The 12336-nt window shown below is 32.0% G+C and overlaps 3 protein-coding genes across 3 annotated transcripts; 2 read left to right on the top strand and 1 right to left on the bottom strand.

The window, feature by feature from the left end:
• Positions 1–1155: 1155 nt before the first annotated feature.
• Positions 1156–3450, top strand: LOC105619517 (transcription initiation factor TFIID subunit 7). The gene is made up of 7 exons (XM_012201035.1): positions 1156–1239; positions 1369–1497; positions 1592–1672; positions 1748–2114; positions 2488–2835; positions 2911–3071; positions 3152–3450. Exons 1-7 carry the CDS (start codon positions 1156–1158, stop codon positions 3173–3175), a joined length of 1194 nt encoding a protein of 397 aa, XP_012056425.1. The 3' UTR covers positions 3176–3450.
• On the bottom strand, positions 3414–5471 carry LOC105619518 (probable trafficking protein particle complex subunit 2). Its single transcript, XM_012201036.1, has 3 exons — positions 5382–5471; positions 5076–5309; positions 3414–3583 (listed from the first exon to the last, which is right to left on the bottom strand). Exons 1-3 carry the CDS (start codon positions 5469–5471, stop codon positions 3485–3487), a joined length of 423 nt encoding a protein of 140 aa, XP_012056426.1. The 3' UTR covers positions 3414–3484.
• A 3958-nt stretch (positions 5472–9429) lies between these two features.
• On the top strand, positions 9430–11667 carry LOC105619515 (glycoprotein-N-acetylgalactosamine 3-beta-galactosyltransferase 1). Its single transcript, XM_012201032.1, has 5 exons — positions 9430–9460; positions 9588–9763; positions 10357–10564; positions 10642–10780; positions 11124–11667. Exons 1-5 carry the CDS (start codon positions 9430–9432, stop codon positions 11665–11667), a joined length of 1098 nt encoding a protein of 365 aa, XP_012056422.1.
• The last annotated feature ends 669 nt before the right edge of the window (positions 11668–12336 follow it).

Genomic DNA, 12336 nt, shown 5'->3' with positions numbered 1-12336 from the left:
ATGTGTGTGTGTGTGCGTGTGTGTGTATGTGTGTGTATGTGTGTGTGTATATGTGTGTGTGTGTGTGTGTGTGTGTGTGTGTGTGTGTGTGTGTGTACTAAACTGTTTAGTATTACTATGGCTGCGTCACGCATGATGCGCATGACATATTATTTTATCTTTCTTTAATATTCGGTGAACAACAAGGATAAAATAATATGCACCATGAAATGGAACCTTTATGAGGGTGCAGTAAATATTAATTAAAAATTGTATATTTCTTATGGTATGTTGAATAATAATATAATCGTGGTATACATTATTTATATATCATTAATGAAAGTTTTAGAAATAAGAAATTTGAAGAAAAAATGTACAATTGTAAATAATTATATCTAATTATTATAATTAATTATATTAATAATATCATACAGATTTTTAAATATATAATTTATGAATTTATATAATGTTAATTTTTTTATTTGTATAATTTTTAAACATTATGTAAAATTTTATGCATAATGCATACAATTTTAAGCGCATTTGTAATTTATAGAATTTCTTATTAATTTTTATGTTTGCACGTATCCTAATTTTACAAATGTTTTTTTGTATTATATGATAAATAAAAAAATTTTCAATAAAATTTTGTTTCGATTCTATTAATTTTATTATTATTTATTTTCATATTATTGATTTTTCCCTTCCTCCTAACCTTCCTGCAAACAATTCCATATAAATGCGACTATTATTGACATCTGGAAACTTCTCAAAAGTTTAGGAATGGATGCATCCAGAAGCGCTCAGTGAGTTCTGCCTATTTGATGCATATTTTTAGATCTAAAGCCGGTTCTACATTAGTTACAAGCTGATCGCAAATTTGTTGCGACAGCCAATCTGAAGCTTGCATTTTGAAATCAACGCTTCATATTGGTTGTCGCAACAAACTTGCGATCGGCTTGTAATGTAGAACCGGCGATTGGCAATGGAATATGCCAATCAAATGCAAGAGCTCACTGAGCGCTCAGTGAGTAATTGTGCTTCTGGATGCATCTCTTGCCATCGCAATTGATGGATAGTGTTAGTGCTGTCGCTTGTCCATTTAATAACATTCCTTATTTCATTTTTGTTTTCATTTGTTATTTAAATCGCTTTATCGCATAAAACTCGAAGAAAATGAACCGTCATCCGAATACTGACAAAAATCGCAATGAGCCACAGGTGGAATTGGAGAGTCAATTTATTATGCGATTACCACCGGTATGCTTCTCATATTGCTATTTCATTCAATCTGAACTTAACCTAATCCGAGATTATTTAGAATTAAGAATTAAAGATTATATATATCAATTTTGATATATCATATTGAATATCAATTCTCTTTTTAAGGAACCTTCTAGAGTACTAAAGGAGGCGTTACGTAATAGTTTGCCTTTAAAAGACAGACTGACTATAAAACTGGAGAATGATATGCGTTACGGTGAGGTTAGACTTGATCACTGGTTACTCCATGCTAAGGTAAATTTTCCCTATTTCACACTATTCATCCTACATTATTGTGGGAAAATCGCTCACGAAAGTGGACTTATGTATTTGATAAACTTTCACTTAGGTTGTGGATCTGCCAACAATAGTGGAATCCTTAAAAACCATCGATAACAAAAGTTTTTATAAGACTGCCGATATATGCCAGGTAAAGAAGAATATTGTAAATAATATAGAAAATGAAGAGTTTATATTACATTATTTTCTTATAACATTTCTTTAGATGCTAATATGTAAAGAAGAGGAAGATCACACTGCTACTGATGAAGAGTCTCCTGTTAAACAGAAAAAAAAGGATCCAAACAAGGTGGATAAAAAATTTCTTTGGCCTCACGGTATAACTCCACCCACTAAAAACGTGAGACGTAGAAGATTTAGAAAAACTTTGAAGAAGAAATATGTAGAGGCGCCAGAGATCGAGAAGGAAGTTAAACGTTTATTGCGAGTGGACAATGATGCTGTTAATGTTAAATGGGAGGTAATATGTGAGGATGAGGATACATCGAAACCTAGTAAAGTGTCATCTTCTGGTACAGTTAAGACTAAACGAGATAGCATAAATGGGAACACGTCTCAAAGTTTAGATGTTGGTAAGTATTAATTTACAATCAATTAATTAAATTAACATTTATTTGCTTACTGCTTATATATATTCGCTTATATTGCTTAAATAAATGTTAACTTAATTAATTGACTATATGATATATAAGATTATATATCATATAAGACAAATTTTATCTTTTATATAATAAACAATATTTACATAAGAACAATTCAAGTGCAATTAACTTTATATATATATATATATATATATATATATATATATATATATACATTGTACAAAATCGAAATGTGAATAGTTATAATTTTTTTAAATGATATGATTCAATATTGAAGTTAATTAAAATTTTTCATATTTATTTCTAATTTATAAAAAGAGAATGCTCTACTTATATATTTCAGCTGAACACGATATATTCGGCGAGCCAGTTAGCGACAGCGAAGATGATGATGAAGAAGCGAACATAAACGTGATGGAACTAGATGAGAATAGCCGCCTTTCGGCGGACAGTAGAGTTTCAGACTCCAATTCAATGCAAGCCGCGTATTCTGAGAGGTCAAGTAACAACGCGACAACGAGCAGTGGATTAGTTACAGAGTTCAGTAAAGACATGTTCCACGACACCAACGGCGATACGGAAGCCGAAAAACCACAGGGTGAGACTAATCCATTAAAAGCTCCAAAATTAGAACAATTTCACTCGGAATATATTATTCCAGAATCGCCCACATCGGTATCCGTTTCTAAAGGTAATTTTAAGTAAGCATTGTTTCTACTTACAAAATTTATACAATTTTAACTTATTTCAATCTAAAAACATCTAGATTCACGTCTTGCTACTCTTCACGCGGAATTGGCGGAATTGCGGCAAAGAAGGCAGCAACAAGAAATCGAAATAGCTAATATTGAAAACGTCAAGTTGAGGCAACGGTTCCAGGAGATTTTAGATAATTTATTGACTCAAGAAATACAGAAAGTACAAGAGGTAAAATATTACACATGTATATATACATTTTATTTAACAACTGTTTTGACTTATAAATATATACAAATATTCCTTTTCAGATACAAGATCTAGAAATGGAATAGAAAATACAGGACGAGTTTCACGCATTATACAATATATAAAAGACAACATATACATCTATATAAGATAAATTTTGTCTTTTATATAATAAACAAATTTTTACATAAACTTAAGTGCAATTAACTTATATACATATATATATTGTACAAATCAAAATGTGAACAGTTACAACTTTTTTTAAATGATATTATTTAATACTGGAAAACAATTTATTTCCAACGCCTATCAATAGCATATTTTATAGCATAAAAATCTTGAATAAAGTTAAAGAGAACAAGTTGAGATACTTTTACTAACAGCAATCATTATGTTCATGAAGATAAATATTTTCTACCGTATAGCTGTGCCTTTTTCTCAAATCCCACAGATTTGATAGGAGTGTTTAGCTTATAAAATGGATTCATTGAATACTGAAACATAGAAACACAGCATTTCTAAAGTAATATTGTTAACATGTTCGTATACACTGAAGTTGAAATGTATATATACATGGAAATTGAAATCCCAATATCCCAAGAAAGAGTTACAAAGGTGAACAAAAATTACATTTTATTTCTCTATATGAGTTATTATATTTGTTATGCAGAATGTGAATGCAATGCCATATAAGAATTAAATATTATTTTCTTTAATATCTACTGTAGTCATTGCCACATTAAATGCAGACGTTCAAATGCACATAAATGGCTCATATATCAATTCTTATATCACAAAATGATAATCTATAATCATCCTCTCGAAAGCTTATACTTCACTTAAATTGGGTTAATTGCCAATATGTAGTTTGTTACCTGAGATATTCTGTACATTATTAAAAGAAATAGATAATGTACGACACGTTGTTATAGCTTTTTATAGACACTAATGCTTACAAGCAGACACTAATGTTTTATACATGGAAACTTTCATATTTCCTATGGTACTACACTCTATCTATGAGTTATAATCTTGCAATTAATATCCATGTAATAATTTATAAACAAATGTTCTGTGTAATTTTCATTTACCTAATACAGTTCTTTCTTGATGTTGGGATTTCAATTTTCATCAGTATAAATAATATCAGTGAATAATGATGCTTTCTTATTATAGTCCGTTCTTTTAAAATCATATTAAGATGCTAATACAACTCTTTAATTAATTCACAACATCTTAACAAATATCAGACTACGAATATTGGCTACAGAACTGCATATTAGCATCTTGAGACATTACTTAAGACAGTAATTGGTTTATAACATTTTTGTACTTAAGATAGTCTTGAATATTAAGAACTAGCTTTGGTGATTTCTAACAAGAGACACAGTGGTTGTCTTTGTTTAATATTTGCAAACAATAAGGATGTAATGATTCACTGTGCTACATTGTGTTATCTGTGACTGTGGTCAAAGTCTCGCTACAAATTCTTTGAAGCATTTGATGGACTAATTAAAAGAAAGCATTTTACAAACTGACCAGTTAAAAAACGCTTCATCGCGTTGACCATACCCTGTGTCTTTTATTGAAAAGCATCCTATACTAGCCATTGTAAGACCATAATCACACTGCAGGTTGTCAGTTCTATTTTAGTCAATCATGATGCAGCGAGTGCAGATTAGGCAATGTGATTGGCAAAAATAGAATCAACAATCGTAATTGGCAACTTATGTGATAAGAGCTTAAGACTATTTCATTTCTGTTTAACATTAGTATATAAGAGACATTTTCCAGCAAGGATCCAGTCAGACACCATAAATCATTTTATCCTTGTTTAATGTAGGCAAACAAGGATGTAATGATTTATTGTGTTCCACTGCATCTGATTATGTTCTTGCTGGAAAACATCCAAGGATTCACAGTGTTATAATGTCTATTTCTTGCTACAAAGCACTCTAAATCTGATATTATCAAAATAATTATTACCTTTATGTAAGTCTCGTACATTTCATTAAAAAAGTTCTTGATTCCGTCTTCATTCTTGCTGTCGTGCACCATGACAAATCTGATATGAGTCGCCGTTACGAACGCGCTAACAAACCATTGGTTAAATTTATCCACAACTTTCAGATGCATGTTCGTCGTTTTCCACGTGTGCTCATCCACAAGATCGAGTGCTGCATGGGCGATGAATTGATTCAAATGCGAGTGATCCTCCTTCTAAAAGAAAAAAAAATAGAATGGTAGAATCGACAAGTCAATGCAAAGTTGAAGTTTAACCTCAAAACGAACTTTTGCGTCTTTTCCAGCATTGTTAAACTCTATCTCGAACAGCGGATTATCGGCATGGCCAACGATAGCAAAATAGTAATTTGCGGACATTGCGAAACGGCAGAACGCGTTGTCAGATATCACCGTAGATCATAACATATGATTATTCGTCAGAAAGTTACTGTTAATCTTCTACACACGGCGCAGCCATCTGCCATATACTGTCACATCTTCCTTATCAATTTCAAAAGGTTCAAAACATTGCGCGTCGCGATTCGAAAAATACTTCAGTCGATTACGGTGATTCAAGAACAGTTTGAAAAAAATAAAATTTTTTGAAATTATATAATTTTTTGAAATATATAAGATTGTGTTCTTTAAAAATTGGAAATCGCATACTTATACATTTTTCAGCTTTTTATCTGCTTTCAATGATAATGTATAAAAATTTTTTCTGTATAAATTAAGCGAAATATCAAATATATTAATCGAATCTTGATTTTATATATAAAATTGTAATTTTATTTGAATTATCAATTATTTGCAGGAAACCTATTTTACCTTTGTCTGATTAGTATCGACGGTACATTATTATTTTATTCAATCGATAAGGCAGATGCTATAATTATTAGGAGTCAATTATGTACCTTGAAATTTCCGATAAAATTATAAAAATGAGCGAATTTATTATGTCCTGATCAATAAAATTATAAGTAATTTCGATTTTGTAATTTTCATCTCGTTTCAAGCATATAATTGACTCTCATCAGAATTCTGCCTTCTTTTTAATTTATACGTTTTTATGGAATATTTCAGAGTTGTGCGTTCATTCACAAAATATATAATTTAATCTATACGTATAATGTAAATTATGTAAACCATATCTTACATGTTATATATGCAGTAAAAAATTAATCTATGAAGAGCTCATTTTTTTTCGTTGTACTAAAGTAATTTCTAGTTCATTTAAATATTTTTTAAATTGTCGATATTAAAATCAGCTATTTTGATCCTAAAACTTTACAATTTTACAATTTCTTCTATATTATTTTATAATCTAATTAATTTATAATTTATATATTTTACATTGTAATTAATATTTACATATTTTACAGTATTTAATTGTATATTGTCTATAAGAAACAAATTTGTGTAAATTCAAATTTAAACATAAATGTAATTAAATACATAAATGTAATGTTGAAATGTACAGCACAATTAATTCTGGGAAGTACTATTTAAGTATTATTTTACATTCACACGAATCTTTATTAAACGATGATTATTTTCTTTATTCTTCTGTAATACATATATGTACATAAAATTTATTACATCCATAGAACGCTTTATTTAATATAAATTTATCCCAATTTCAATTTTCACTATTGTTTGATCTCTTTATCAAACCGAATTCTTCAACGCCGAATATTAATGGCTCTTTTTCGCGTTTTTATTAATGACAGAACACGACAACTCATCGTGCTGCTAATTTTAGCAGATCCTGTATATACACGCGAATTGCAATCATCAATCGTAATTACTAACCGCAGCTGTAAAATAACAAAGTAGAAATCGCTGATAAATATGCGAGAATCAACAAATAATAACTTTGTCTCCCTTGAGTGCGCATGGAAAAAATATATGCTGACAAACGCATAATTTCGGGATAATCTCCGCGCGATAATGATATGAAGAGATTCCGCGGCAAGCTACGCTTTGCGATACACAGACCCGACAGGATAGACACACACACATGCACGTATACACACACATATTGTACACGTACATATCGGATGACGGATGAATTGAGTCGTATCAAGTCGTATCGCGTCGGTGGTTTGTTTCCCCCGCGCTTTCGGCGTTTCCTCGCGATACGAGAATATCGGCGTGATGGCCATATGCGTCGTCACGTCAGGAGTATCACGAGTCGAATGGAGACGGCCTCGGTGCATGCTATGCATAGATACTTTCCAATCAGTGCGTATGTTCATACTACACGACACGTAATGTACGTATGCGCGCGTGCGCGTGTGTGCAGTATGCAATATTCATTTCGAGGGGGGAGAGAGGGCGAGACGCGCGCATCGCTGATTGTTATCGCCACCCGAATGTTCGCCGCGGATTCTTTTGTGCCCGTTAACGCGTCTCTCGCGATAACGCTCGCGGGATGACGCCGTCGCCCGAAGACGTTCGCCTGTGAATTTTGGGGGGGGGGGGAGGGAAAGAAGAAATGTAAGTCGTCAGTTCTTTTAATCTTGTAATTGATCATGGAATACCGACAGTATTCCCAACGTGCTGTGTAAACATATTCTCGGGATAACGCGCGCTTCTCGGAAGTTTGAGGAGGAGGATCCGGAATCGGATCCGCGTGTTAGATCCGCGAGTGACTGCAAGACGTGTTGACGAGTTTTTCTCTTTGATGAACGACTCACTTCGTGCGACGGCGCGGCGCGATAAACATTCCCCGGCGCACCATCGACGACTAGATAGTGGGCGATCCACGATACTCCGCACGGTTTGTGAATGAAAACTTCTCGTTACGCGTACGAGGTGTATAGTGACGATGATATTGGGCCGTAAATATTTGTCACGATCGTGCGAATATTTGCGCAATTGTGCAAATAAATTTAGTAAACATGGGCTAACGAACGAGTACTTCGGTGTAACTTGACTTAATAAGAGAGACGACTAGACGAAAACTGATGACTATCGCGAAAAATATTGCATTCCGACCTCTTATTATCGCACATTGCACAATTCATTTTCTTTTTTGTTTTCACCGACAGTATTTTTAAAGGAATGCAATGCCACTGTTCGACGTTTCGAATGCGATGCTCTGCTGCTTTTTGCATTCGCCGTTATATATGTGCCTGTAATTAACATAATAATAGCCCCTTGCATAATATTAGATCGAACATTATTACATATATTTCCTATTTTCTGTATTCGCACCTGTGCTCTGGCATCTGTGGCTTTGTAAAAAATCTTTTGTTGCTTAGAGATAGCATCTAATATTACACAATACACATTAACATTATCAGTAAAACAAAAGTGCTGTTATATTTAGCATCATGATAATCATTATTTCGTTATCAAAGAATATTTTCGATGAACTGTTTATACATTCAGAGACATAAATGCGCATATAACTCAAAAAGTGTGCCGTGAATATAACATTGTCTCCAAGTATTCTCGTCTCCAGACTTTTCACACACCTGTTTCTGGTTGCTATTTTTATAGGTTTCTTTTTTATTTCAGATCTCCAGTCCTCTGAATCGAAGATACTGCATTATACATACGCTTATATATACAATTCTTAGCGCTCATTCTTAGCTGACTAAAAATACGAGAAGCATGAAAAGATGTGGTCAGCGAAGATTATCTACATTATTATATAAGTGACGAGTTCAATATATGAGCTTAGAAATGGCCTTGAAGAATTTATCATATTATCAAGACATCATATTGATCAGGTATGTATATGAAGTTATTGAATAATAATGAATTTATTTTATTAACATAAATATTACGTGATGTTGGAGTTGATGTTGATTTTAATGTTGTGAAACAGTCATTTGCGACATGAAGGAAAGCTAAAATAATACATTAATATAAGAATATTTAATATAAGAGAATTTTTTATTTGTTTGTTTCTATATTGATAATTATATAATTAATAATAAATCTGATATTGATAAATAATCTTCTAGAGTAGCAACAAACTTAAAAGTTTATTGATATCTTACAAGATGATATAGATATACAGCAAAAGTTGTTCAATATTAATAGCATTTTCTATTTGAGATCGGCCCACGCGTTCAAGTAAATTTGTCAAGTATACTTGTACAATCTACTTGTGTGAGTTTACTTGACATGTATAGCCAGCTTAACACAGCAACTACTCTCTCTTTTCTTATTATATTAATCATAAAACAGTAATGTTTTTATATTTTAGAAGGCAGTAATAAAAGTATCATGCATTTATACAAGTAAAAATGAATGCGAAGGAGACTGCAATTTATATTCGCAAGCATTTATAGCGTTATTAAGCCAATTTATATTATATATCATGGTGCAGCAGCGGCTACCTAGTTTCGATGGTAAGAGTCCATTTAATTTTATATAAAAAAATTTATGCTTAATTCTGAGTGATTTATATTAATCCATAATTTGTAAATATGAAATTGTAACAGTTATAAAATATATAGTAATTAGTTATTCACACAGGTGGTCGAAGTGGACGGCGATTTATATTGACACTCGTAGCTGGAACAGTTTTCGGCTTTTTATCAGCATGTTTGCTCATTACATCTACGAGAGATGTACCGCACATGTTCAGTTGGGTACCAGGTGGTTCTGGCCTTTCTAGAGATCCTCATCATTATTCAGAACTAGAATCAGAGGTATGCAATGTATTTTTTTATATTCCAAATAACAATGCTTTTAAAACATTTGTGCCAGCTTGATCTATCATTCAGAATCATATGTTAAGTATTCGATATAAAACATAGAAACTTATAAGTCAGCATAAATGCGTATTAATTTTGTTATAGCTATACTTATGAGGAAAATGATGAATTTCCTCTCTTTTTGATTAAAATATGTGTAAATAACGTTTTTTTAAATATAATTATTGTACAATATGTTCCGAAATTCGTGAATCAAAATACCACAGCAAAAGTTCTCGAAAAATTAAGTTTTTAAAATTAAGTAATTAAAAAAGTTATTTGTATTTTAATTTAATACATTTAATAAATTTTTATTTTAAGTAGTACTGTTTAAGATAATAAGAGTTTTAACATGGCTAACTATAGACTAAATAATGGCCCGTATTAATGGTCATTTAAATATGGCTACTACTTCAAAAATTTTACAAATAACTTAATTTTTCGAGAACTTTCTTGCTATGGCGTTTTGATTGATGAATTTCGGGACTATATAGGTGTAACTGTGAAATAATTTTTAAGTTTATCATTATTTGAATTTTCTATGATAGGTTGGCCCTGAAACAGAAGTGAAATTTCATGGTGATGATGAAGATTTCCACAAAGGAGAAGATAGAATAGCTCAGGATATGGCGAGAAAAGTGCGTGTCCTTTGCTGGATTATGACAGGTCCAAAGAATCATCAGAGCAAGGCTCGTCACGTGAAAGCGACATGGGGAAAACGTTGCAATATACTTCTTTTCATGAGTTCTGCGGCAGGTATTTTAAACATCAGATAAAAGTTGTGATACGCAGGTAGAATTTTTGTACAGTGCACGCATGCCATTTATTTTCAGACGCTAGCTTACCCGCTGTAGTGTTGCCAGTAAAGGAAGGTAGAGATAATCTATGGGCTAAAACCAAAGAAGCGTTTAAATACGCTTACGAGAAGTACAAAGATAAAGTAGATTGGTTCATGAAAGCTGACGATGATACGTAAGTGCATTCTATATTTGTGATAAATTTTATCTCTACACATGTATCTCTATACATGTACAGCTATACAGATATACATGTACATTCTTTTCATAATTTTATTTTTACGATATAATATACGGTATAATACATAAATAATACAAATTGGTATTTTTTTATATTGGTTAATAAAAAATATAAGTTCAATACTGAATAAATTAAAAAAAAATTAAATAAAACTTGATAGTTTAGATTATTTTAAATGAACAATGTTCTCCATAATCAAAAGAGCTACTAAATATAATATATGTTATACACATATGTAATTGAAAAAAATAATTTTTTTGTGTTTATGCGTTTTTAGATATGTGGTGGTAGAAAATTTACGATATATGTTATCGTCATATAATCCAAATTCATCATTGTACTTCGGATGCAGATTTAAACCTTTCGTAAAGCAAGGTTACATGAGCGGTGGCGCAGGATATGTACTTAGTAAGGAAGGCTTACGCAAGTTCGTGGAAGAAGGTTTACCCGATAAGACAAAATGTCGGCCGGATAATGGCGGCGCCGAGGACGTGGAGATGGGAAAATGCCTCGAAAAAATTGGTGTACGCGCGATGGATACCAGAGATCCTCATGGACGCGGTAGATTCTTTCCGTTTGTGCCAGAACACCACTTGATCCCAAATCATGTAGATAAGAATTTCTGGTATTGGAAGTATATCTATTATGATACCAAGGATGGATTGAATTGCTGTTCAGACAGTGCTGTTTCATTCCATTACGTGTCACCGAACATGATGTATGTTCTGGAATATCTGATTTACCATTTGAGGCCATATGGTATCAGTCACAGCCTGGAGAGATCCTCTCCGGATCGACCGTCGACGTTGATCGAATACTAGTCCGTACACTATCGTAAATAAATCATAAGGTTCTATAATTTTTATTTTATACATGATACTAGTCCATTCGAGCCAACGATATATAAGTGTAATATATTCTCAGCGGAAAAGTGTGATATATCGTACTTCTTAAACACATGAAGTCTTTATACGTATCTGTGTTAAAAAACACTGGCCATAATGGATATAGTTATAGACTAGAAAAGATAGGGAGATAGTGCAAGCACAATAGATGCGTAGAGATTCAGAATTTTTTTTAGAACAAAATTACGACAGTTAAATTTTATAAGATGCGATGTGATAATAATTTCTTAAGAGTTTAAACTGAATAAAACGTATGATCCTTAAAATAAATGTCGTATTTTAATATATATGTCGTCGAAGAATAATGCCGTGTATTTTCCTTTCTCTTTAAAGGTATTTAAAAGTATCACGTTTTATTTTCCTTAAAAAAAAAAATACTTTTATCTACCTAATTAGCAATGTAAAGATATACAGCACCATTAAGATATCGACTAGTAGAAAGATATTAGTACACAAAACTCGAAATGATAAGAGCAATCACTTGGCAAATGAAAAAAATTCAATTGTTCACATTTTTTTGCATGTTCATGGAAGCGAAAACATCTTTTCTACTGTGCTTGCGAGACAATTTTTCAGGCGCTACAA

The sequence above is a fragment of the Atta cephalotes genome (assembly GCF_000143395.1).
Source record: "Atta cephalotes unplaced genomic scaffold scaffold00022, whole genome shotgun sequence".
NCBI classification, from domain to species: Eukaryota; Metazoa; Arthropoda; class Insecta; order Hymenoptera; family Formicidae; genus Atta; species Atta cephalotes.
Note: the sequence above shows the minus strand (reverse complement) of the source record. Positions and strands in the feature narration are given on the sequence as shown.

Bases quoted from the DNA above. Each gene is read 5' to 3' on its own strand.
- LOC105619517 (XM_012201035.1), top strand. From the start codon at position 1,156: ATGAACCGTCATCCGAATACTGACAAAAATCGCAATGAGCCACAGGTG. The intron at 1,498-1,591 runs GTAAATTTTCCC...ACTTTCACTTAG, and splicing joins ACTGGTTACTCCATGCTAAG to GTTGTGGATCTGCCAACAAT. The intron at 2,115-2,487 runs GTAAGTATTAAT...TATATATTTCAG, and splicing joins GTCTCAAAGTTTAGATGTTG to CTGAACACGATATATTCGGC.
- LOC105619518 (XM_012201036.1), bottom strand. From the start codon at position 5,471: ATGTCCGCAAATTACTATTTTGCTATCGTTGGCCATGCCGATAATCCG. The intron at 5,310-5,381 runs GTTCGTTTTGAG...TTTTTCTTTTAG, and splicing joins ATGCTGGAAAAGACGCAAAA to AAGGAGGATCACTCGCATTT. The intron at 3,584-5,075 runs GTAATAATTATT...TCTATGTTTCAG, and splicing joins TGTACGAGACTTACATAAAG to TATTCAATGAATCCATTTTA.
- LOC105619515 (XM_012201032.1), top strand. From the start codon at position 9,430: ATGGTGCAGCAGCGGCTACCTAGTTTCGATG. The intron at 9,461-9,587 runs GTAAGAGTCCAT...TTATTCACACAG, and splicing joins GCGGCTACCTAGTTTCGATG to GTGGTCGAAGTGGACGGCGA. The intron at 10,565-10,641 runs GTATTTTAAACA...ATTTATTTTCAG, and splicing joins TTTCATGAGTTCTGCGGCAG to ACGCTAGCTTACCCGCTGTA.